The 27,814-nt window shown below is 40.0% G+C and overlaps 1 protein-coding gene across 1 annotated transcript in view; it reads left to right on the top strand.

Moving 5' to 3' along the window:
• SLC12A1 (solute carrier family 12 member 1) overlaps positions 1–27,814 on the top strand; it is a 109,646-nt gene that overhangs the window by 32,081 nt on the left and 49,751 nt on the right. Inside the window, 8 exon segments of the mRNA XM_017872780.1 lie at positions 2,114–2,198; positions 5,327–5,478; positions 7,478–7,585; positions 7,906–8,029; positions 10,186–10,287; positions 12,234–12,389; positions 16,381–16,480; positions 19,547–19,658. Coding sequence (XP_017728269.1) covers positions 2,114–2,198; positions 5,327–5,478; positions 7,478–7,585; positions 7,906–8,029; positions 10,186–10,287; positions 12,234–12,389; positions 16,381–16,480; positions 19,547–19,658 — 939 coding nt within the window.

Raw genomic sequence — 27,814 nt, 5'->3', positions numbered from 1 at the left:
GCGATTGCCTGAGCCCAGGAGTTTGAGACCAGCCTGAGCAACATGGCAAAACCCTGTCTCTACAAAACACACACACAAAAATAGCTGGGCAGGGTCGCACACACCTATCATCCCAGCTACTTGGGAGGCTGAGGTGAGAGGATCACTTGAGCACGGGAAGGTTGAGACTGCAGTGAACCACGATTGAGCCACTGCACTCCAGCCTGGGCAACAGAGCAAGAATCCATGTCAAAATAAATAAATAAATAATAATGTCTTAGAGTCATGATCGACTCTCATGTGACTCCTGTTAAGTCATTTTAGAGCTTGTAGCAGATAGTTGCAAATAAAAACTAAGTTTGTGGGGTGTTTGTTTGTTTATTTTGATACAGTGTCTCACTCTGTCGCCCAGGCTGGAGTGCAGTGGTGCAATCTCAGTTCACTGCAACCTTTGCCTCCCAGGTTCAAGTGATTCTCGTGCCTCAGTCTCCTGAGCACCTGGGATTACAGGCACACATCACTATGCACAGCTAATTTTTGTATTTTTAGTAGAGATGGGGTTTTGCCATGTTGGCCAGTCTGCCCTCAAACTCCTGACCTCAGGTGATCTGCCTGCCTTGGCCTCCCAAAGTGCTGGGATTACAGGCGTGAGCCACCATGCCTAGCCAAAAACTAAGTTTTTGTGTTTTAGGTACAAGACTGCCTTCCATCTTCACATCTGTTATCCATACATTATATATATATATATATGTATGCATAAACGTTATATGTATATATTTTTCTGTTTTTCCCACTGTCAGTTCTTTACATTTTACTCAGATCTCAAGAAATTCTTCATCAATAACATAAATTTTGGAAGATAACATGAATTAGGGGATTCAGTAGGCCCCATCATAGTCATGACTGCCTTCTTTTTCCTTCTGTGCACTGCCCCATTGCATACACCTGCCACACTGACGACAATAGTTTGGAAGGAAGAGACTGGGTATGTAAGTGTCAGAACAAACCCTGTGTGCAGATACTCCTAGAAGAGTGTGGAGGAATTAATGATCACAGAGTGGTTCCACAGGGCCGGCTTACTGCCACGTGGGGCAGGTTTGCTTGATTCAGTTGTGACTTTCAGTTGTCAAGTTGAGTCTACATTCACTATGTATAACCTTTTTGATGGACTCGTTCAGCATATTTTAGTTTTCTTTTTAAAGCACAAACTTTGTTTGACTGCAGTGATTGCTTATTTGTATTGATGAGTCTAATGTGCTCTGGTTGGGGGACTCATACCTGCTGATATTGTGCCTTCTTCAATTCAATATTTATTGACTCCTACTCTGTGCTAGGCCCTGTCCTGTAAAAGTGAAGACATTAAAATTTCTATTTAATAATCCCTATTAAGTTGAGTTGAATACAATTCAATATGCTACTTAAAAATTGATTTTATATGATTTATGCCCCCCAAATAGGATATAAAATGGTAAATTAAGTATGATGTGAAATCAACTTAGTGAATGTATATACACTTATAAGCAAGAGAAAAGCCCATTTTCTGGTATAAGCTTGAATTTGCCTCTTTCTTTATGTCTGCCTATGGAAATTAAATATCTCCCATTGCAGATACTTCTGAACTCGATTTCAAATAGGGAATTTAAGGGATTAAAGAATTTAGTAAGTAGATCATCCTTTTCCCTCAGTCAAAAGTGATCTTTTTAAAGGCAAGCTTAAGCTCACTATAAAACAAATACATACAGAGATATTATCAACATGCCAGATATGTTTGTATATTTTCCCCTACAAATTCAAGATGTGATACATCTAAATGAAATTCATAGGAGATAAAGAGAAGGATGAGGCCTGGGTGAGTGAACTACCTACTACATTTTTCTATAGAAACTTCCTTCTGGACAGTTAGAGATCTCTTCTGTTCAGCTGAAAGTTTTACAGATTTCTTTATTCACTCTGCACACCTTGTCTTTGTCCAAAATAAAGCTCGAGCTCATCAACTTACCATTTCCTTGATCTTTTCTTAGAACTTGCCTCAGGACGGGTAGCCTAAAAATCTGAAAATACGAAAATAACTCCAAGTGATCTATGGTTCTTATTCTGTTCTGTATTCTTCTACCTCCACATTATTTTTTTAAAGGATCCCCAAGATGCCATCCCCAGAGGAACCATGCTGGCCATTTTCATCACCACTATTGCCTACTTAGGGGTTGCAATTTGTGTAGGTAAGTGGTACATCTCTAGTGTCTGAATGTCAGAATTACGAAGGGTCCAGTTGTTCACATCTAGTGGGCTTTCAATGAAGCATAAATACAAAGTTTTTTAACAGGCAACAATTTTAATTCCCTTCTTGGTACCTTAATGTTAATGATTTAGATACTTTAGGGATTTGAATGCAATTAAGCTATAATACAGGCATCTCTGGGTCAGGGCTAGAATAAAGCTAATCAGGTTGTCATTCTACCTGAACACAAAGAGGGTCCCATTTTACTACCCTTGATGATAATCCCACTGCTAAGGAGGTCACCACTTCCAGCACACACTTCCCTTGTTCTAGGAGGCAGGAGAGGAACAGAATAGAGAAAAGAAGTAAAAAACAAAACCATTCAAACCTAAAAACAGCCTTAGGAAAGTATGAAAGATGTGGAATTTGTGACTCTGTCTCATCCTTGCACTGCTATCCTTAATATGGAAATGTCACCGTCACCAATTGGCAGGATATCAGAACAAGACCCAGCTGCTGGCAGTGTGGGCGGCCAGCCCCTACATTGCTCAGTGAACAGAAAATATGTGTACTCACCTGCTGTTCCTGAGGCTGACTTTGGTTCCACCTGCTGCCTACAGTCACACCTCCTCCTGGTTGGGGGCTGCCTCATACTTTTGCCATAGTAGGAAAGGAAGAGGTTTCTCAACATTTAGAGAAGAAAACCGTCTTCTGTGTACAACAGGGAAAAATGCTCTAGGCTGGACCACCATGAAGCCAAAGGGTATATCATAGTCCTCTTCCGCTTACTATTAGAGAAATTGAGAAGGTGCATGTACCTACAGTTAGTTTCTGGAGATAAAAAAAAATGAACTTAAATCCTTCCCTGTCTCATTGTCTCTAATTTGAGGAAATCTGATAACTTTGTTCAAAGTATTGCTGGGGCTGGGCACAGTAGCTCATGCCTGTAATCCCACTAATTTGGGAGACTGAGGCCAGAGGATTGCTTAAATCCAGGAGTTCAAGACCAGCCTGTGCAACATAGAGAGACCCCATTCCTACAAAAAATAAAAAATTATCCGGGCCTGGTGGCACACACCTATGATCCCAGCTACTGGGAAGGGTGAGGTGGGAGGACTGCTTAAGCCTGGAAGGTCAAGGGTGCAGTGAGCTGTGATCATACCACTGCACTCCAGCCTGGGCAACGGAGTGAGACCATGTGTCAAAAATCAATAAATAGGTAGATAAATGTATTGTTGGGGCATGTCCAAGTTTAGTTACATGTAAAGAGATTTTTTGTTTCAGTGCTTTAGGAAATCAACACATTTTTGAATGACATTGAAACCACTAAAGTTAAATTTCCCGAGTGGTTTTCTTTTTTACTACAGTTAAAGTGAGAGAATGAGTAAAGTTATAGACCTGATTTCAGAGCTTCAAGTTTTGCCCCGAATGGGTGGAAAAATACACATTTCTACACTTGCCCAACATAGGAGAAGGACAGTCATGGAGTCAATGTCCTGTCATTAGTACAAATAATGACTCATGGCCTGGCTTCATGGGAATTTTGAGAGATCTGTTATGCAGAGGTTAAAATACATGATTCAAAGAGTTCAGTTCAACATAAATGAACAATGCAAACAGGTAAAATATGAAAGAATAGTTTGACTTGGTAATTGACATCCATAATTTCAAGCGTTCAAGTAGAAGCTGGCAGGCTACCTCTCAGGACTACAATAAAAAGGATCCCTGCACTGATTATTTTAAATGGCTCTTTCAGATAAAAGAGTCTATGATTGGCTGGGTGCAGTGACTCATGCCTGTAATCCCAGCACTTTGGGAGGCCGAGGAGGGTGGATCATGACATCAGTTCAAGACCAGCCTGGCCAAGAGGGTGAAACCCCATCTCTACTAAAAATACAAAAATTAGCCCGGCATGGTGGCAGGCGCCTGTAATCCCAGATACTCGGGAGGCTGAGGCAGAGAATTGCTTGAACCCAGGAGGCAGAGGTTGCAGTGAGCCAAGATTGTGCCACTGCACTCCAGCCTGGGCAACACAGCAAGACTCTGTCTCAAAAACAAAAACAAACAAACAAAAAAGAGTCTATGATTTTTAAGTCTCCCAAATTCAAAGAATGTGGATTCCATGGCTAAGAATCACATTTATTCCTGTCTCTGGGACCTGTCTTAAAGGTATTATTAGCAAGGCATGAGAATACACCCTGGGTAGAGTTTGAAAACCAAAGCAGTTTTATTGGTTGGTATTTAGTTTGTAAAGTATTTATCCTTCATGTAGTTCAGAAAAGTTTATATATACTTCACACGTATATTCATATATTTCAAAATCCTATCAAAACATGGCAAAGATTAGTTAGAAAAAATCATAAGGGAATGCCAGTGATTAAAATATATATCAGCAGTCTTTTAAATGACCATAATTCTATTTTAAGAATCTATCCTAGAAGAAAAGATGTTATGCACAAAGATGTTCATCATAGAATGCTATAGTAGAAAATGACAGAGACACTCAAATGTATGAAAATAATAGATCAACTAAGATAGATACTAGATCAATATTATTTGACCATTGCCTACGAAATCTGAATATTTTATCCTAAAACATTTCCTTTATTGTTTAAACCATTAAAACTGCATATAATGTGGAACTATAACTCTGTTTTATAAATTATGCAAGGAATATCATTAGTTGAAAAGACGGGCTGTGTTCTCTTAATCGCTATAATAGAATTCCATAATGCCACCCCTTGGCTCTCTTGCAGATGAGGAAATAAATTCTACTTGAAAAACATCCAGTCGTTAGTACTAAGCCAGACATATGTATTGAGTATGTGTTATGTACCAAGGGCTGCCATGCAAGTTTTAAAAGATAAAAAATTAAGACTGAATGTCAACTCCCAAGTCTCTTACCACTCAAATCTAAGTCACACAGGCAGTTGAAATGGCAGCCTGTTACAGAAAAGGGGAAACCCCAGGGCTCAGCAGATGGGAGCCTCCAGTTATCAAGAACTACCCACAGTGAAGAGAGGCTAAGAAATGGACCTTTTCAGACTCAAAGTAAACTATGTTTTCAGAAGAAAATCCTAAGGGACCAGAACCTTATAAAGAAATAACAAGCCACGGTTGTTTCCACAGGGGCCTGTGTGGTCCGAGATGCCACCGGGAACATGAATGACACCATCATTTCTGGGATGAACTGCAATGGTTCAGCAGCATGTGGGTTGGGCTATGACTTCTCAAGATGTCGACATGAACCATGTCAGTACGGACTGATGAACAATTTCCAGGTTTGAAGCAAAATTTAAAAACGTTCATTGCCATTATTTTCATTTTTTGAATGTCACATAGAGTAAGATTTCTGAATCTGCAACTGATTGATTACTGGCTGATAAGAATCCAGCATGGAATGATTCATGTGGGAGGGAAAGGAGTCATACAGGCATTACATGGTAGCAAATTCTATGGTTACATTACCTGTGGTCAGAGACAATAGGCAGTCGTATGAATTGCATCACCAGGGAGAGATCATCTCCTGACACTATGTATCTTCCAATCAGTTGTGCAAGATTTCATGGTGGAAAGGAACTTAGATTAGTTAGCACTTGTTATGTATTTCTTTCTTTTATAATTTTAGTTTTTATTTTAGATTCGGGGAGTATCCTATATGTGCAGGTTTGTTACATGAGTGTATTGTGTGATGCTGAGATTTGTGGGTATTACAACAAGTAGCCTCTGTTCACTGTGAGTAGTTCACTCAGGTACTAAGCATAGTACTCAATAGCTAGTTTTCAACCCTTGCCATCCTCTGTCCCCTCTCTAGTAGTCCCCAGTGTCCCTTGTTGCCACTTTACGTTCATGAGTACTCAATGTTTAGCTCCCACTTACAAATGAGAATATGTTGTATTTGGTTTTCTGTTCCTGTGTTAATTTGCTTAGGATAATGGCCTCTAGCTGCATCCATGTTACTGTGAAGGACATGATTTTATTCTTTTCATGGCTGTGTAGTATTGCATGGTGTATGTGTACCACATTTTCTTTATCCAGTCCACCATTGATGGGCATCTAGGTTGATTCCATGTCTTTGCTATTATGAATAGTGCTGCACTAGACATACAAGTGCCTGTATCTTTTTGGTTGAATGATTTATTTTCTTTTGGATATATACCCAGTAAAGATATTACTGGGTCAAATGATTGTTCTAAGTTCATTGAGAAATCTTGGAATGCATTTCATACACGGCCTTCAGCTTAGACAAAGCCTTTGAGGTGGCCCTGGAGAGCCTGGAAGACAAGGCTAAGAGAGAAATTGTGAGTGCCAGAGGGAAGGTAAATAAGGGGGAAGTAATAATGGAAGTTAGGAAAACTGTAGGACTTTAAACCTATTAATTTGTCTGCATGATTGGTGAGCAGAGGGAGAAGTAAATTTGTCGTGAAAGCTTCACTCTTCTGTTTTAACAACCCACAAAGAGAAATTAACTCAACTGAAGTCATTATTCCAAAATATGACTTAAATTGATAGAATCACATCATGTCTCAGATCTAAAATTATGTTTAATGAGCACAGAAATAGGAAAGGTCTGAAAAGCCTCTGTGTGCAGGAAGAAGAAAGGTTAACGGCTGTAAAAAGACTAGTAAACAGCTGAGCCCCTCCCCAAACCGTATTAAAATACTGCTTTCTGCTGGATAGAATTCCCCATCATCAAAGAAACATATGGCCACAAAGAACAGAGGGGAAAATGTCAAAATCCTTGAAACCATTTCCTTCTTTATTTTTTCCAGTATCTTCTGGATATATTGCGGTGAGCATTTATTATCTTATAAATAACCAAAAAGGCCATTTCTATTTTTAAAAAATAAAATTAAGAACGTGAGAATGGGCCAGGTACAGTGGCTCATGCCTACAATCCCAGCCCTTTGGGAGGCTGAGGCGGGCAGATCACTTGAGGTCAGGAGTTCAAGACTAGCCTGGCCAAATGGTGAAATCCCGTGTCTACTAGAAATACAAAATTTAGCTGGGCGTGGTGGCAGGTGCCTGTAATCCCAGCTACTCAGAAGGCTGAGGTACAAGAAGCACTTGAACCCAGGAGGCAGAGGTTGCAATGAGCCAAGATCGTGCCAATGCACTCCAGCCTAGGCGATAGAGCGAGACTCCGTTTCAAACAAACAAACAAACAAGAATGTGAAAGCAAGAAAGAAGCAGGGGGAAAAAATCTAGTTGAAAGCAATTTGCTTATGAAACAGATTCCAAATCACAGGAAGTCTCCTTACTTGTACCTCTCTTCTCAAGGTCATGAGCATGGTATCAGGGTTTGGCCCCCTCATCACTGCAGGAATCTTTTCTGCAACGCTCTCCTCCGCCCTGGCCTCCCTTGTCAGCGCACCCAAAGTGTTCCAGGTAATACAAGCACAACAGCTTGTGCTTCTCCCTACTGCTGTTTCCACAGAATGTGAAGCAAGCTGAAATATTCATTCTCACTGGCAATCATTTTCCATCATTTTCTGAAACAGTTAATGTTTACATCTGGCTCAAGTGCTATGTCTGCCATATAGTCAAGATCGATTCAAATAATATAAAGAATGATAAAGTGCAGTGTTAACTTGTGCCTCATCTTGTGTATCACTTAATCTTTCCCCAAATCTTCCTGTTTGAATCACCTAGAGAAAATGACTGTGCATAGCTATAAATGACAAATGTCTTCTCTTCTTTTCCATTAGGCTCTGTGCAAGGACAACATCTACAAAGCCCTGCAGTTTTTTGCAAAGGGATACGGGAAAAACAATGAACCCCTGAGAGGATATATTCTCACTTTTCTTATAGCCATGGCATTTATTCTTATTGGTTTGTAAAGTTTTCTTGTTTTGATTGAAAACCAAAGAATTCTTCTGATTATTCATAGGGCTTTCCTTTTAGTTTGAAAAATTACCCATTTCATGTTTAGGATCCCATTTGGGAACACTGGCATCTAAGAAGAAAATGAGAAATCCTTGTGTGTAGAGGGCCTTTGAGGAACTCGAGGTAGACTCTGAATTTTAATCTATTCTTTGAATCTGAGTGTTCGAAATCCATCCAACCAAATGCAGCTGAATCCTTCTTCTCACCTGCCTGAAACTGTCTAAATCTAGAGTCTCCCCCAGCTGCCATAACTACTGACCTGATGGCTAGCAGAATTGAATTGCCTGTTACTGTTTCTGGGAATGTGGTCCACTGAGCATCTATATCGCAATCACCTGGGGTGTTTGGGCGAGTGCGGAGACTTCAGGCCCAATTCCAGAGTAACTGAGTCAGACTCTCTGAGGGTAAAGAGTCTACATTTCACAAGTCTACATTTCAAGTAGACCACTGGTATTTGAGAACCACTTACCTAGACTATAATCTTGGCTTCCTCTCCCCAGGTGATATAGAAACAGCTACATAATCTTGGAGAGGAACATTCATCAACTTAAACTTGCGCATGTCTCACTCCTCCCTAAGGCCTCACCTTTGCTGATGAGCATATCAGAGGAAAAGAAGCAGAAGGCAGAGGACTTTGGGAGCCACACATAGGCGGGCAGAGACTTCTTCAGCACAGCAGTGCCAAGCAATGAGGGCTCCTCATCATTACATATTGAACTCAGGAAGGGACTATAATTCATGAATCCTCATAGCATTTGTATGAGGCTGAAAAAGGGAATTTATAACTCTCTGTGTTTGTTAGATTTTTAAAAATTAACTTAAAAGTGATTTCATATAGAGATGTTTCAATTATATAATTTAGCCTTTAAGATCTCAAATCATTGCCTCATGCTGCATTTAAGTGAGTAAGCAACCAAAGTTTTAGAAGTCTTGTATACATTAGATAATATCATTTAAAATCATTCTTTCAGAACAAGTGGATTGGCTCCATGCATAAGCTTCATGGCAGCTGTTTTGCCTACTTTCTTGTTGGTATCCATGTTCCAGAATCACACCCAGCTGCCTGCATTTGCATCATTGCATCACTTGCATCATTGCCTCATTTGCATCATTGAGGGTGATAAGTGTCTGACCTTCAGATAAAGGATGACGTCTCTATATTTTTTCTTATATTGCCCAGTAAAAAATCCAGCTGGAATTAAATCATACCAGATATTTACTCCTGAGGCAAAAGTATTTTCGGACCAGGCACAGTGGCTCACGCCTCTTCATCCCGGCACTTTGGGAGGCTGAGGTGGGCGGGTCACTCGAGGTCAGGAGTTCAAGACCAGCCCAGCCTACATGGTGAAACCTTGTCTCTACTAAAAATACAAAAATTACCTGGGCATGGTGGCAGGCGCCTATAGTCCCAGCTACTAGGGAGGCTGAGGCAGGAGAGTCACTTGAACCCGGGAGGCAGAGGTTGCAGTGAGCCGAGACTGTGCCATTGTACTCCAGGCTGGGCGACAAGAGCTAGACTCTATCTCAAAATAATAATAGTAATAACAATAATAATAATAATAATAATAATAATAGTAATATATTTGGCTAGCCTTGAGAGGCAAAACTCTCTAGAGATGTGGAAAAGGTATGAATGACAAAGAGTCCTGAAAATCAGAGAACACATATTGGGTCTATGCAGGGAGATTTCCACTGGGGAGTTTTCAGTGCACTGGTATTTAACTAATATCCTGCAGAGCCTATTTATTGCATCCATAACAGTTAAAGAACACAGGATTAGATGCCTCCAGAAAAGCTACAGGGGAGTTAATTGTATGCCCAGTCCCACACCTACCCATTCATTGCCACTTGAACATTTTGTAGGTAGGGGGTCTCGATTGTCTATTTTCTGATTGGTAGACTTTTTTATTTCTTCCTTTATAGAAACCCTAGCTAAGAGTAAATATATATCCCCCAAAGAAAAATGACTAACTTCTTAAACTTTGACAGATGCTCTCTATGTTTTCAATTTCCAAATAAAGTCAAGCTTCCAGGCTGTAACAGCTGTTCAGCCCCTGGTCTCATCACTCATACGTACATGTTCAATTCTGTTACTTTTACAGCGGAACTGAACACCATTGCTCCCATCATCTCCAACTTTTTCCTGGCCTCATATGCACTTATTAATTTCTCCTGCTTCCATGCCTCTTATGCCAAATCTCCAGGTAAGCTGACTTCCAAAACTAAAATATGTCTAAGCAAACAGTTAGTTTGTCTCAATAAAATGAAATAAGTCAGTGAAAAGTGTTCAATCTGTGTTTATATGTTTCCTTATATCCTAGTGAGAAGCGTAATCTACTTTATTTTGGTGAGTTTGGGGATGAGTTTTGAAATAGAAAAAGAATCATTTGAGCAATGGCCTTTTTGACCAACCGTAAAGTCAATTTTCTCCCGTGGCAATAAATTATTCATTGCAAGAGAAACCACATTTATTTCAGCAGTAGAAAAACACCACTATTTATTTCCAGGGTGAAAGTGACCACAGAAGTGGAATTAATGTATATATTTGAAACTTCCTTACTATCAATTTGTTTCCTGCCCATGGTGCAGAAGAGAAGGATGAGTAGTTCCCATAATTACCTGCTGAGTGGGGGCAATGTAGACAGGCTGCACCCTTTGGGCTGTGGTTTAAAGTTGTTCAAAATTTCACACCAAGGAGCCTTCTCCTTTCTAGTCACTCCTCACCTCTTCTTTGCTTTCATTGTCCACTCCAGTTTCTTCTGCCTTTCTACCAGAATAGAGACTTGTCATTACCTACCTTCAGAAAGATCTCCACCTTGAGAACTTTTACCGGATATATAAACACATTTCCACTCATTCAGGGCCTGATAAGATATTAAGCCTCCTTTGGAAAACTTGCTGCCAATAAGACAAAATATAGATGGAAGACCAATCTTAATCTAACGAATACTAGGCTACAGAAAGTAGCAGAGGACTTTCCGTTTCTTTCTGTTTTGTTAACACAGAAATGTGTGACTCCATGCCACGTTATGGCCACTTTTGACAAATAAGGTGAAATAGTAGACAGCCAGGGAAAAGAGTGCAAAGGAGAATGGGAAAGAGGGGGAGAGAGAGAGGAAAATGTAGAAAAGCATATAGAGGGAGACACATGGATACGCAAACCCAGAAAATGTCTCTCTCTCTCTCTCTCTCTCTCTCTCACACACACACACACACACACACACACACACACACACACACACGGACGGGAAGCCAGACTCAGAGAAAAATAAGGCTATTTTCAATGATGTTCTTGAAGTGCTATGTCCATCTTGTGGCCATTTAGGAAATTGCTCCCAAACACGTAAAGTTCTGTTGTGTTTTGGCAACTCCTATATTAAAACGTACCCCATTCTTTAACAAAAGGTGCCTTTCAAATCAGAGCTTTTCTTTCCTGTCCATACTGTCTTCCAGTTGCTTCTATTTCAGGAAGCTAAGAGAACACAGAAAACCCCCATGCATGTGCACACTGTGAGAAATATTTTCATTGCAAAATGCATGACATATTAACACATTGGGTTTAAGAAGCCTTTGCTAGCTGTTGAGCTTAAAAAGCCATTTCTCCTGCTTTTTTCATCAATTATTATTTCTGAAAAGGCAAGCACTGTCCTCTTAGGGTAGTGGAAGAGCTACCAGGAAGTCAAGCAGATTGACTCTTGATGATTACTCCGCCTTCTCCATGGGAGCAAAAAAACCATTTTCTTCACTTTTTCTTTTTCAGACAACCAAGAAGTTTCTCTTCCCCACCTGGTAGATCCCACTCTTTCCATTCCTCCTGCCTCTTTTCAGTTCCTGATGGCATAAATACCAGATGCTTAAGGTTTGGAAGTTTGGGAAGACAGTCAGGAGCATGGAGTATGGAGGGTCCTGAATGGCACATTTTTCAGATGCTTAACATTTCCTAAACTTTACAGCATTCTATTTGGTGTAAGTACCATCTTCATAGACCAGGAACCCAAGATCACAGGAAAATAAGCACAGAGCCTAGAAATTGACCTAAAAGTTCTGATTCTTTATATCAGGAAAAAGGCATATTACCTGCATTCTTACAATATTCAGTGGCATGATCGTAGTAGAGTGGAAGTTTTCCTTCTGCATATTTTATTTTCAGGATGGAGACCTGCATATGGAATTTACAATATGTGGGTGTCTCTTTTTGGAGCTGTTCTGTGCTGTGCAGTCATGTTTGTCATCAACTGGTGGGCAGCTGTCATCACCTATGTCATTGAATTCTTCCTCTATGTCTATGTGACTTATAAGAAGCCAGGTAAGATAACAAGGACTGTATGGAATAGGGTTTCCAAATCTCTCTCTAACTACTCATTTATTAAGCAATTTTATGTGCTTAGGTGAGGCATATGCAAGGTGGATACTAATAACATTGTGGAATATAATAGTAACAATAATTGGGGCTGGGCGCAATGGCTCATGGCTGTACTCCCAGCACTTTAGGAGGCTGAGGAGGGTGGATCACGAGGTCAGGAGTCCAAGACCAGCCTGGCCAACATGGTGAAACCCCGTCTCTACTAAAAATACAAAAATTAGACAGGCATGGTGGCAGACCCCTGTAATCCCAGCTACTCAGGAGGCTGAGGCAGGAGAATCGCTTGAAACCGGAAGGCGGAGGTTGCAGTGAGTTGAGATCGAGCCGCTGCACTCCAGCCTGGGCAACAAGAGCGAAACTCCATCTCAAATAATAATAATAATAATAACAACAACAACAACAACGGCTAACCTCGTTGAGCACCTGTTATATACAATGCACTCATTTAATCCTCACAATACTATTAGTGCCATTTTACAGATGAAGAAACTGGGGTTCAAAGAGTTGACTACTTACCAAAGTAATAATCAGGATGTGATGGATCGGACCATATAACCAGAACGTGTATGATATCAAACCAACCCGACAAGCTTTCCATTACATCACTTTCTGTTTCTGATGTCCTGATAAATTAAATATAGTCCCTGTGCTCAAGGAGTTCACAGAGTCACACTTAAGGAATTAATTATGATACAAAATAGTGACCACTATGAGAGTAATATGAGCAAATTGCTGAGAAAAGGGGAGGGAAGGATTAACTTTAGAGTTATCCAGGAAAACTTTCTGGTTCCTAACTTATGTTCACAGAGTCAAACACTCAGTGGACATTTAACAAATATTTTTTAAATGAATAAATTACTTTTTAAAAAAAAAAAAAAAAAAGCAAGCAACTGGGGTTTGGTTAATCAGAGTCAGGGAATGGTATTCTGGGCAGAAGGTGAAGCATGAATGACATTAAGGACACATACAAGTGCGGGGCGGCGTATTTGGGAAGGCTCAAGGCCTTCAACACACAGAAGGTTCCTGAGTGATGGGGAGAAGGATCACAGAGGGAGCCTGGAAGAGTGGTGGGGGCCAGATAATAAGAAACTTAAAGGTCATGCCAAAGAATCTGATGTTGTGAGCAACAGGAAGATGGCACAAGCTAATCAATTGAAGAAGCAATTGGATCTGAACTTTGGGTGTTGACTTTAGTACCAGGGATATTAAATCTAGGAGGGGTTGCAGACAGTGCGGTGCAGGAAAACCCAGAGCCACCCTCACATTCTCCTTTCCCTTACTCTGCCAGTAAAGCAGAGCTTGTAGTAACTACCTTGGAGGGGTCTGTTTAGCTTTTATTTATTACTTTACATATTGTTAACATCATGTATAACTTACATATGGAAAAATGTATCCCTTTTAAATGGGCTGTCTGTATGTTTTGACAAACTTGTACAGTGTTGTAACCATCATCAAGATACAGGATATTTCCATCATCCTCACAAGTTCCCTTATACCCCTGTGTAGTCAATCTCCACCCTCCAACTTAGCCTTAGGCAGCTGCTTTTCTGATGTCTGATCCTGTAGCTTTGCCTTTTCCAAAATACCATATAAATAGAAACATACAAGATATAGCCTTTGAGAAGACTTCCTTTCACTTAGCAGAATGCTTTTAGATTTATCCATGGTGTTGCATATGTAAGTGGTTTATTCTTTGGTGTCGCTGAGTAGTATTCTATTGTATGAATACATCACATATATTCTTAAATTCTATTCACCAGTTGATGGTCATCTGAGTTGTTTTCAGTTTAGGTCCACAGGACTTTATGTGGACTCATGCTTTCATTTTTCCCTTGGGTAAATATCTGGTAGTGGGATTTATGATTAAATAGTAAGTGTATATATAACTTTATAAGAAACTGCCAAACTGTTTTCTGTGGTAGCAGTATTATTTTCCATTCCTGCAAGCCATGAATGAGAGTCCTAGATGCTCCACATGTTTGTCAGCATGTATTATTGCCAGTTGATTTTTTAAAAGCCATTCTAATAGATGTGTAGTGCCACCTCATTGTGGTTTAATTTACATTTTCCCAATGATTAACGATGTTGAACATCTTATTTGCCATCCATATATCTTTTTTAGTCAAGTATCTGTTTAAATCTTTTGCTCATGTTTTAGTTGTTTTCTTATTATTCAGTAATGAGAGTTCTTTATCTATTCTGGATGCAAATCCTTTAGTAGTATGTGTTTTGCAAATATTTTCTTTGGATCTGTGGTTTCTCTATTTTCCTTACGGTTTGTTTTGAAGAATAAAACTTCTGAGTTTTTGTGAAGTCTAATTTATCTTTTTTTTTTTTTAATGGCTTACCATGTTGCATCTGATCTAAGATATCTTTTCCTAATCCAAAGTCACAAACTTCTAGAAGTTTTAATGCTTTGGAAATTATGTTTAGGTCTATTATCCATTTTGAGTTAATTTTGTATATGATGTGAGGTATTGTTCAAGGTTCACTTTTTACACATAAACGTCCAATTGACTAGTAGAGTTTTTATCCCTATTTAAAATAAACGGCCTAAGGTATGCTTCATGCCTGATGCACCATCAACACTTAATCAATATTGATCTTCTTTATCTCCAGATAATTATCGTTCAACCATTTCCCTGGATCTCCAGAAGAATAGGTTTTGTCTGTCATCTGGGGTGTATCTGTACATTCTTGCCAGGGACTTCCTCTCATAAACCTTGGAAGATCCATTTAATACTTAAATTTGTAAAAATAAATAAATAAATAAAAGGCTGGGCACGGTGGCTCATGCACACTTTGGGAGGCCGAGAAAGGTGGATCACGAGGTCAGGAGATCGAGACTATCCTGGCTAACACGGTGAAACCCCGTCTCTACTAAAAACACACAAGAAAAACATTAGCCGGGTGAGGTGGCAGGCGCCTGTAGTCCCAGCTACTTGGGAGGCTGAGGCAGGAGAACAGCGTGAACCCAGGAGGCAGAGCTTGGAGTGAGCCGAGATGGCGCCACTGCACTCCAGCCTGGGCGAGGGCGAGACTCTGTCTCAAAAAAAGAAGGAGGGGGGTTGGGGGGGAGGGATGGTAGAGCTGATCTCCCTTATGATGAAGATTAAGGAATAGCTTCTCAAAGATCAAACTAAAATGTTTGCTAAAGAACCTTGACCCTCTTCATAGAATTCTAGAAGAATTCCCATGCTATTCAGTTTTACTGTTCAAAATATAAAGATTACTGCACACTTTCTGTGTATACAGAAATGCTGCTTCTCTTTTCAATTTAAGAATTTGGGCCAGGCGCAGTGGCTCACGCCTGTAATCCCAACACTTCGAGAGGCGGAGATCGGTGGATCACAAAGTCAGAAGTTTGAGACCAGTCTGGCCAATATGGTGAAACCCCGTCTCTACGAAAAATACAAAAATTATCCAAGCATGGTGGCAGGTGCCTGTAGTCCCAGCTACTCAGGAGGCTGAGGCAGGAAAATCTCTTGAACCCGGGGGGCGGAGGTTACCGTGAGCCAAGATCGCATCACTGCATTCCAGCCTGGTGACAGAGCGAAACTCCATCTCAAAAAAAAAAAAAAATGTGTGAAGATGCTTTGATTTTATTCAGGGATTGACCAGTTTCCCAAGTCTATCTGCCTGCCACGTGGTTATTGCACAGCCTCTCCCACCAAGCAAGATTTCTAGGACTGCAGTTGTACAGTCTGATCCTTTGCTGGAATGAAGCCTTTGCTTCTGAAGATTCACATAGTATTCATAGAAGGATACAAAGTGCTTTTTAGGAAATTCCACACTATATTTTCTCTAATTTGGGCACTCATCCTTGCTGGCATAGCCAAGGAAAATCATAGAAGGGAATGACTTGTAAGAATTATTCATGGTACACAGAGGAAAGGTCAGTGCTTCTTATGCCAATTTCCTCCTTTATCCACAGATGTGAACTGGGGCTCCTCCACACAGGCTCTTTCCTATGTGAGTGCTTTAGACAACGCTCTGGAATTAACCACAGTGGAAGACCATGTGAAAAACTTCAGGTAAAGCTGGTGTCGGTGTCTCAGGCATCCTGGTGTTGTTCCACCTTAGAAGTGGCTCTCCTTTATGAGAGAAAAGGGCATTCAAGTAGTTATAAGCTTTAGGGGTACATTCTAAAAATAAGCAGTCATACAAAACTGCTATATTTTCATGACAGCACCTCCTGTGAGTGCTTCTTTCCTTCCACACCCTACTCTGCCCACCCCAAACTATAGCCCCTCATAGTGCCAGGTGTCACCTTCCATGCATGGAGATAGCAAGTGGACTAAGTAATGTGACTTCAGAGAGACTATCCTAAATCCCCACACACATTATTCTGCTATTGTTTCCATTCCACTTAAGGCTTTAGGGCTTACTGAATTCTCTTAAAAGTAACGCTTTTTGCTTTTCATTAGTTGTATCTTATTTTGAATGAAATCTCAAACACAAGCTTGTATGAAGAATGAAAGAAAGTAACATAAAAATCTTGCTTGGACAGGAACAGATTGCCTTGGGAGTTGGGGTAGGTGGCTAGAGGAAAAAGGAGAGGGGGACTGTATTAGCCCATTTTCATACTGCTATGAGAGATACCCAAGACTGGGTAATTTATAATTTTAAAAAAAGAGGTTTAATGGACTCACAGTTCCACATGGCTGGGGAGGCCTCACAATCTTGGCAGAAGGCAAAGGGGGATCAAAGGCATGTCTTACATGGCAGCAGGCAAGGGAGTGTGTGCAGGGGAACTGCCCTTTGTAAAACCATCAGTTCTTGGGAGACCTATTCACTGTCAGGAGAACAGCACAGGAAAAACTCACCCCCATGATTCAATTACCTCCCACTGGGTCCCTCCCACAACACATGGGGATTATGGGAACTATAATTCAAAATGAGATTTAGGTGGGGACACAGCCCAAACCATGTCATTCCATCCCGGGCCCCTCCCAAATTTCATGTCCTCACATTTCAAAATTAATCATGCCTTCCCAACAGTCCCCCAAAGTCTTAACTCATTTCATCATTAACTCAGAAGTCCACAGTCCAAAGTCTCATCTGAGACAAAGCATGTCCCTTCTGCCTATGAACCTATAACATCAAAAGCAAGTTAGTTACTTCCTATCTAAAATGGGAATACAGGCATTTGGTAAATACACCTGTTCCAAATGGGAGAAATTGGCCAAAACAAAGGGGCTACAGGCCCCATGCAAGTCCGAAATCTGGTGGGGCAGTAAAATCTTAAAGCTCCAAAATGATCTCCTTTGACTCCTTGTCTCATATCCAGGTCATATTGATCCAAGGTGGATTCCCATGGTGTTGGGCAGCTCTGCCCCTGTGGCTTTGCAGGGTACAGCCTCCCTCCTGGCTGCTTTCACTGGCTGGTGTTGAGTGTCTGCAGCTTTTCCAGGTGCACAGTGCAAACTGTTGGTGGATCTACCATTCTGGGATCTAGAGGATTGTGGCCTCTTCTCACAGCTCTACTAGGCAGCGCCTCAGTGGGGAGTCTGTCTGGGAGCTCCAACCCCACATTTCCCTTCTGCACTACCCTAGCAGAGGTTCTCCACGAGTCCTCTGCCCCTGCAGCACACCTCTGCCTGGATATCTAGGCATCTCCATAAATCCTCTGACATCTAGGTGGAGGTTCTCAAACCTCAATTCTTGTCTTCTATGCACCCACAGGACCAACACCACATGAAAGCTGCCAAGGCTTGGGACTTGCACCCTCTGAATCCACCACCCAAGCTATACCTTGGCCCCTTTTATCCATGGCTGGAGCAGCTAGGACACAGGGCACCAAGTCCCTAAGCTGCACACAGCAGGGGAGCCCCGGACCATGCCCAGGAAACCATATTTCCCTCCTGGGCCTCCAGGCCTGCGATGCGAGAGGCTGCTGTGAAGTTCTCTGACATGCCCTGGAAATATTTTCCCCATTGTCTTGGTGATTAGCATTTGCCTCCTTTTTACTTATGCAAATTTCTGCAGCCAGTTTGAAGTTCTCCCCAGAAAATGATTTTTTCTTTTCTACTGCAAATTTTTCCAACTTTTTTGCTCTGCTTCCTCTTGAACACTTTGCTGCTTAGAAATTTCTGCCAGATACCTAAATCATCTCTCTCAAGTTCAAAGTTTCACAGATTTCTAGGGCAGAGGCAACATGCTGCCAGTATCTTTGCATAGCAAGAGTGACCTTTACTCCAGGTCCCAAGGAGTTCCTCATCTCCATCTGAGACCACCTCAGCCTGGACTTTGTTGTCCATATCACTATCAGCATTTTGGTCAAAGCCATTGAATAAGTCTCTATGAAGTTCCAAATTTTTACATATCTTCCTTTCTTCTGAGCCCTCCAAGTCCCTAGGAAGTTCCAAACTTTTCCACATTTTTCTATCTTCTTCTGAGCCCTCCAAACTGTTCCAACCTCTGCCTGTTATACCTGGTTCCAAAGTCACTTCCACATTTTTGGGTACCTTTACAGCAACACCCCACTCTACAGGTACCAATTTTAGTCCATTTTCATGCTGCTATGAAGAAATACCCAAGACTGGGTAATTTTTCAAGAAAAAGAGATTCGGTGGACTCATAGTTCCACATGGCTGAGGAGGCCTCACAATCATGGCGGAGGGTGAAGGAGGAGCAAAGTCACGTCTTACACGGTGGCAGGCAAGAGAGTGTACGCAGGGGAACTGCCCTTTATAAAACCATCAGGTCTCTTCAGACTTACTCACTATCATGACAACAGCATAGGAAAATCTGTCCCCATGATTCAGTTACTTCCCACTGGGTCCCTCTCACAATACGTGGGGATTATGGAAGCTACAATTCAAGATGAGATTTGGGTGGGAACACAGACAAACCATATCAGGGACTACAAGACTACTTTTTCCTTACTTCACACTTTTGCTATGACTAACTGAACTGAGAACACAAACATGTCAAGATGGACAGGCAGGATGATTCAAGAATTCTGGTGCAAAACCCATAAAATAGGGGAGAGGTTGTCCCATTCTTCCAAGCCTCTGTACCTGTCATCCCATTGGAATGGTTCTAAGGTTACAGACTTCTTGCAGTGGCCCATTCTCACATCATTTTTTCACTTCCAGGCCCCAGTGCATTGTCTTAACAGGGGGACCCATGACAAGACCTGCTCTCCTGGACATAACTCACGCCTTTACCAAGAACAGTGGCCTTTGCATCTGCTGTGAAGTCTTTGTGGTAAGAGCCACTTCACCCCAGGGAAGTGCTTTTTCCTCCCTGCTTGCCTTGGATTATTTTGGGTGAAGACAAAAGGTACATGCAGTGATAGGAAAATAGCAAAAAAACGGTTTATAGGAGAGCCCTCTACCTTGATTCATAGAGCAAGGACGAGCAAGAGCCCGTGATCCTGAATTTAAACAGGTAGATGTAAAGTGTTTCAGATTTCATAAGAGACCAACTAAAAGTGACAAATATTTCCAAGTGATGGCCTTTGAGTCAAGAAAAAGATAGCTGGCTCAGAAAAAAAGTGAAGGCATTTGGAGTGATAACTGTCTACAGAAATATAAAAGGATGGAATGAGCCAGATAGAGCACTATTACAGAGATTAACTGATGAGGAAAGAACCAGACATAATGGCCTTAAATGACAGCACATGGAATTTAGATTAAATATTTGGATAAGTTTGATGACACTGCAGATACTCAAAAAACTAAACCAAGTTTTTCATGCCTTAGATAAACATTCAGAGCTAAATGAATTATTTTTGTTCAGGAAATACGAGGTAGACAAATAATAACCTATTGGTGACTCCCTAGGAGGTATTCAAAACTGGTGCTAGTAATTTAACCATAATTGTTGATCAATCTCTCAAGTGTGGAGAAAGCGTTAAAATAATAATAAAATAATAAGCCAAAGGGTGCGGTGGCTCACGCCTGTAATCCCAGCACTTTGGGAGGCCAAGGTACGTGGATCACCTGAGGTCAAGAGTTCGAGACCAGCCTGATGAACATGGTGAAACCCTGTCTCTACTAAAACTACAAAAATTAGCCAGGCATGGTAGTGCATGCCTGTAATCCCAGCTACTTGGGAGGCTGAGGCAGGAGAATCGCTTGAACCTGGGAGGTGGAGGTTGTGGTGAGTCAAGATCGCACCACTGCATTCCAGCCTGGGCTACAGAGCAAGACTCCATAATAATAATAATAATAATAATAATAATAATAATAATGATAAAGTCTAAGTCTTCCACACTAGCCCACCTCTGCTTGTATTCCTCCCCCACCCTCACACACACACACACACATGCACACACACCACTCAAAATTCTCAGCTAACAATGTATTTTTAGTACTTAAGTACTTACCTATTCTTCAAACCATTTTCTTCAAAGCATTTTCTACAGTTTTTCTTATTGGAGCCCCACAATAGCCTAGTGAAGCAGGACAGAAAAGTAGCCCTGTTCCCATTTTACTGATTGGGAAAGTGAGATTCAGGAAAATTAAATTATTGCACTGGATCACACAACAAGAAAGTGGCAGAGCCAAGATATCAGTCCGGTCACACAAGTGTGCTAAGTGTCACACCTTGAGGAGAAAGCCTTAGCACACTTGCATCCTTGGGAGTACTATTAGAATCCAGCACCACTACTTAAATCTCCAATACCTGCCAAGGAATAGGGCTGTCAGGAAGTCAGGTGACTTTCAAGCCAGTCAACTCTGCCATGATGCTGGGGGCTAATTTACCACATGTCATCGCGATCAGCACTTAAGTATCTCTTTACACTTGGCAATATTCGAAATGCTCTATGAAGCAGTTGTTCATATTCTCTTTCCTCTCAGTGCTTATATGACAGTAATTCAAACAATATAACTTAATGCAATTATCTGGTAGGGGATGGAGAGACTCCTACTGAGTACTTGTGAGATTGACAGGTTAAGTAATGACCAACTGTGACTCCAGAGAATTTTTAAAAATCTTATCAAGCACCTCTCTCTCATATTATCAACTTTGGTGCCCTGGATTGGTGGATTTCATTTTGGACAATGTAATACAGGAGCCAGTTTTGATGAAATAAGCAGTTTGGGGTGTTTTTCTTCTCCAGCAATTTAGAGAAAACTTAGTTTAGCAGGCAATAAAATATCTTTAGGACTGAAGAAATAAACTGGGAGTATAAACAGTCATCTACTGGCAAAGGAGAAAGGGTCTCCTAAGAAACAAGAGAGATTGCTTTTAATTAACCCTTTGCTGCTTTAACTATAATACAGGAGGATAGTGCTGGAATATCATTTCATTTGAAGTAGGCACCTTAGTCTGTGTCCCCAGTGGCCCTGTTCGTTTGACACGTATGTTGGGCTGCATTATACATTACTATACTGGTCTCTCCACGTAGGGCCCAAGAGTCTTGCTCTCAGGTGCCAGGGTTCTCCTGGGGACAGAAAATAGTTACTGCATCAGTTAATGACTTTCCAGTTAGTTACTTTGTATGAGCTCCTGGGGCTGCAGATGTTGATAGCATTTTTAGACTCTAGGCTCAGTCGTCAATCATCTTTGCAAAGAAACAGATGGAAGGGGATGGAAGGGGAGTAAGAATGCCATTAGAATTTTTTTTTCCAAAAGCACAATGGTTGATGGTTAGGCCAACCTTGTGGAAAATGTTAAATAGCGATGATAATAAGAGAATGACAATTTAGTTTTTAGGTCTAGGAAGCTGGTGCTCATGGGCTTTTGAGAATAACAGTCAAGTTTCAAATCATTATTTTGCCACCTATTAGTCGTGAGTCCCTTAGGCACATAATTACATCTCTCTGTGCCTTACTTTTCTCAGTTGTAAACTGAAAATAATAAAAATAGCACCTACGTTATAGAGTTGCTATTTGAATTATAGAAGATAAGCTTTCTAATGCTGAGTCCGGTGTCCCTCAAAGAGTAAATACTCCATTAACTTTCATTGTTACTGTGATATTGTTATTGTCAATACCATTATTTTTGGTATGCTATAGTTGCCATTTTTATTCCAGAAATATACTACCTTCAATGAAAACCTAAAGCATGCCCTCTTAGAAAAACCAGGTCCAGACACTGGATTTTGAACTTTGTAAGTGTGCAGCACTTTGATCACGATGGAACGGTGAGATATGCGCTTCCACCCACTAGTCACAGGACAGCAGGCTCTGGACTCCATCCTTCTGGTGGCCTGCAGCTATTGAAGTACTTGCTTTAAGTGCTGTTACATTACCAGAAAGGAGCAAGATTTAGAACTCATTGGTATTTTGATGTGGGTGGGTAGAGGGAAAACATGTGGCCACAGCTGTCATTTCCCGCAACTGTAACATTTTTATATTTGAAATGAAGACAGCTGTACTCTTTGCTGGACCCCAAGCACCCACTGTGGCCTTTCAGCTATCCAGCTAACTCTTACAGTCTCCTGCAGGCCTCTTCCCCCCTCTTGCTTTTTTACTATTCAGCTTAAAGATTTCAAGTGAGCAACTCTTCATCAAGGTAAATTTGGGGAAGCATTTTAAAGAATCCAGCTTGGTAATTTAAAAAATACTGTCTAGTCTTCTCTTCTGAACTAACATAAAATAAATGACATAATTCTGTCCCAGTAGGCTTTGTATTAAACATGTGAGTCATTTTGTTCTTTTGTACCTATCATTCTTATCACCATAGGAAGGCAGAGGGAGAAAAACTCCACCTTGTAGTATCCCCCTCATATTTCTAAGCATAGCCAAGTTCAACAGGTTCAGCAAAAGGTAAGTTATTATTAGTTAAAAGTTGCAAGTTGCATCATCCACCAGTTCTACCCTGTGTATCCTGACACAAATAAGCACTGCCTTTGTCAATGAGTTTCCTCACTTATGTCATTCACAGTAGATGCAGAGATATCCAAACCAATCATCCCAGATAACTTAATTTAAATTTATGTACCTGTAATTCTCCGGGCACACTATGTTCAGTTCTAGAAGTCTTACGGGATCAGTTGACACTTACCTTTCCCAAGTGCAAAGGCATCATACTGCAGCAGTTCCTTATTCATATACTTCTCAATTTTACATTTAAAAATAGGAGTTTGTAATTAAAACACATTAAAAAACAGATATACGTTTAAGGATCAAAAGTTAATTGAATTGAAAGTCAATTCCATTAATCTGGGATTTGGAACACATATCAGATAAAGTCATTATTGTCCAAAAACACACCGCTTACCTCTTTTCTCAATTTTGCTTGTCTTACCTCGCAAAAGGCTTTCAGGTCTACAGTGGCATGTTTTATCAAGTACATTGTGTTGTGCTGGTGGCTGAAGAAATAAGATTTTTTTTTAAAGGTTGATTCTGTTTTTTAATTTTGAAACACTAAAAAAATAACTAGGTTGGTTCATATAAAATTTGCGTTTTTATAGATCAAAATCGTTGGGCACTGGTAGTTTCATATGGCTCACTATATAAAATTAAAGGAGACCTTCAATTTATATTCTGCCTTTCCTAATTCATGACTGTTAACATTCTGGGCCAGATGCAGTGAGTCCCTGCCTAAAAAAGGAAAAAATAAAAAAATAAATGGTTATAGATGCTTCCACTCACTTTATTTTATTTTATTTTTTTAATTTATTTATTTGAGACACAGTCTCCCTCTGTCACTTAGGCTGGAGTACAATGGCGCAATCATAGCTCACTGCAGCCTTGAGCGCCCAGGTTCAAGCAATCCTCCCACCTCAGCCTTCCCAGTCTCTAGGACTACAGGCATGCACCACCACACCCAGCTAATTTTTGTATTTTTTGTAGAGAAAGGGTTTCACCATGTTGCCCAGGCTGGTCTCCAACTCCCGGGCTCAAGCGATTTACCCTCCTCGACCTCCCAAAGTCCATTATAGGTATGAGCCACTGCACTCAGCCTTCCACTCACTTTTTAAATGAAAGAAGCCATTACAGATCAAGTTAAAGCCCCTTTTAATACTGCTGCAGACCCCTGGCTCTCTCTGTCCCCAGAGGCAATGTTATCTGAATTTTATGCGTATTCTTCTCATCATTTCACACATGGATACCAAAATGTAAATCTGTTTTCATTCATGTTTTTCTTACTCATTAATGTTACTTTAAACCTGATTGTCCTCTCCTGTAAAGGAGGAAAGGGATGGCCTTTGACCGGCTTTCTCATGTAGAATCTCTCTTAGACTTTTACCCTGTTTTTCTTTTTTTTCTAAAAAAAGTATAAAATATCTTAAGAAAACCTAAAGTTCTCTTTGAATTACCTGTTTGAGGAGTTCTCAATAAATCTCACAGAAGACACCCACCTCTTAACTCTACGGCATAAGGAAGGCAGTTCAAGCCCATATAACCCAGGGAAAACTAAAATTCTCATTTTTTCTTCTATCTTCAACCTCCTCTTAATCTCAAATTTCACATCCACCAAGGAAAAAATCTATTATTTCTAGATGCATCTTATTCCTTTTTTATCAGTGAGCCTCTGTTATGATGTTAATAAAATAGTGAGATGACCAAATATTGAAAGAATGAAATGACCTATGAATTGGCGCTAGCATGTATGGTAAAATAACATGAACCAAATCAGAAAGGGAAAAATTTTCTTTCCCGCAATTCCAACCAAAGCAGCCATGAAAACAAAGACAGACTAATAAGACTTTCAGTGTTAAAAAAAAAAAAAAAAAAAAAGTTGGAAGGAATATTGCACTTGGCAAATTCCTCTGTTTGATCCGAATGGGGTTGGAACCCCTTTACAAACTCTTTTTCATGATACTTACTTATTTAAAGTAATATCACATCAACTTCTCCACACTACACAATTAGAAATGCTTTATCCCTTTCTCAATTAATATCAAAGTTATAATATATACAAGATTTTTAAAGCTTCTTTGTTTGAATCCTGAATTAATTTATGTACTCATATTTTGGATCCCAACTGAAGCTAATCTCTATAATGTTATAATGGGGTAATAAAATTCATTTTTGTAACTATGACATATTTGAATGTTGAATAATTGTATTCCAGTATGTCTTTTCTCTTTGTTAGTTTGCTTTATTCTTACTACATTTGTATTGCAGCCTTCCTTGCTTTGCATTAATAAGTGTGCTACAATGATGTTATAATCGTTTTTAGCAAAGAGAGATTCTGCATGAAACATTTTTATGACTTCTCAATATGGCAAGTTTAGGCATTAAAGTAAATCTCTCTGTCACAATTAATGTTTAATCTGGATTTTTATAATACTAACAGACATACGTTAGACTGTATTTATTTAAATAAATGCCATTCTCCCCAGGGGTTCACAGTCACTGTGGTACAACTCACTACACTGATGGTTCAAAGTCTTTCCTGTTTGTTATTCTTCTATCTAATGGCTGTTGTTACCACTGAACTTCCTTGAATAAAATATTCTTTCTTTTTCTTGCAATTGAAGAAGTTTAGAATGCTCAAAGAAGGACTAGTGATTCAAAATGCATTGACAATCTGGAAACCTGAGCTAAATTGATCCATAATGGCTTATCTTTTCTTAGACTAGGTCATCTAATTTAGTTACTACCCTCCCAATCTCTCTACCTTTTCTATCTGCATGGAAGTTTCTTGTTTTTAAATTTTCCTTTAATAGGAAGTCAGTCAAACTGTTTTGAAAAGTTGGCAGGTTCTAGGAAATACGCTGGAAAAAATAAGAATATAAAGAGTCTGATCCAATTTAAATAGAATATTAAAATGGAAGGGACCCCAGAGATTGAATGCTGTGTAATAGAAACATATTGTGTGCCATATATGTAATTTAAAATTTTCTAGTAGCCAATTAAAAAGGAAAAGAGAAATAAGTAAAGTTATTCTTAATAATGTTGTATTTAACCCAATGTGAGCAAAATATTATAATTTCAATATGAATCATTATAGAAACATTAATGAGATATTTTACATTCTTTTTTGTACTAAGACTTTGAAATCCAGAGTGTAGTTTGTGCTTCCAGCATATCTCAATATGAAACAACCACATTTCAAATGCTTAATAGTAGCATGGACATACAGGCTATCATATTGGGCGGTGATGACCTAGGCAATTGCCTGAGTTTTATCAATGTAGAACATACATCAAGAGAGGACAAATGGCAGACCCAGGGTGTCAGCCAGTCAGTGCCAGATCTCAACCCAACATTCTGACTCACATCAGTGTTCCTGCAAGCACAGTGGTAAAATCAGGTCTGGGGCTTTGATGACATTGCACTAGGTACTGTATTATTACTACTTAAAGCAACCTTGCAGGAACCAGAGTTTATCCTCATTTTCAGAATAAGATATAAAAGCTCAGAGATAAGAAATTACCTCCTCAGGCTTAGATCTGAGACCAGTTTTGTCTGACTGCAAAGCCTGGGCTTTTTTTTTTTTTTTTTTTTTCTTGCATCCCAATGTCCTTTCTCTCCAATCTAAGGCCCTTTAAGACCATGACTCCAAGTGTGGTCTAAGGAGCAGCAGCATCTGTTGCCTCTAGGAGTTTGTTAGAAATGCAAAATCTTGAGCCCTGTTTCAATACCTATAAGGCTGCATTTATCAAGATCCCAAGTGATTCATCTCAACAAAATACAAATCTCTCTAGAAATTAAAAGAATTTCTGGGAAAATGGATTTGTACCCTGTCAGACATATGGCAGATAATCAGAAATACCTTTTGGATTGAATTACAGCATGAGAAGAAAAAAACCAGCTTAGATATTTAAGGAAGAAGAAATAAAATAGAATTTTCATTAAAATGGGTTTCCAAAACTAAATCTTGAAATTATAAAATGCCCTATCAACCATCCTAACACCTGTCTTCTTCCCTCTTCATCTCTTCCACTCTCCTTAGGTCATAGGTATGTAAACTTTCGTTCCCCCCAAATTCACTGAATGACAAGGAAACGTTAATGTATTTGAATGGAAGTGTGGCAACATTACACAGGGAAAAGTGGTATAAGAGTATTTTTGCCACACGAAAAAGCAATGCATCAGCCAAATAGAATTGTCAAGATGTACAGTTCATGGCAAGATTTGCAGCTCACCATGTTCTACCTCCCATGGAGCTCTGTCCATTTCTTGAAATTAGGCTCCAGCTGAGATTTCTTTGGTGTTCCTGAAAGTGGCTCTCGCTAACGGGTCAAAGGTTGATTGTGTATTTATCCTGAGCCTCTTCAATCACATTTTCAGTATTTTCCTCATGTGTCATGACGCCCTCAGCTCTTCCTTTCATTCAGTGTCAGGCAGTTAATTAAGCAGATGTTAGTCAGTCTGGATGTTTTGGGTAGAAAATGAATGATGTGAATAGCACAGGTCCTCTCCAAAAGGCTGAATCTGCGGAACCCTGCTCAGTGAGGTGTTTGTGCCTCTTTCCCACTTCTTTTTTTTTTTTTTTTTTTTTTTTTTTTTTTTTTT

The sequence above is a fragment of the Rhinopithecus bieti genome, unplaced genomic scaffold (assembly GCF_001698545.2).
Source record: "Rhinopithecus bieti isolate Rb0 unplaced genomic scaffold, ASM169854v2 scaffold_6945, whole genome shotgun sequence".
In the NCBI taxonomy this organism is placed as follows: domain Eukaryota; kingdom Metazoa; phylum Chordata; class Mammalia; order Primates; family Cercopithecidae; genus Rhinopithecus; species Rhinopithecus bieti.
The sequence above is the reverse complement of the archived record's forward strand: the minus strand, read 5'-3'. Positions and strand labels throughout refer to the sequence as shown.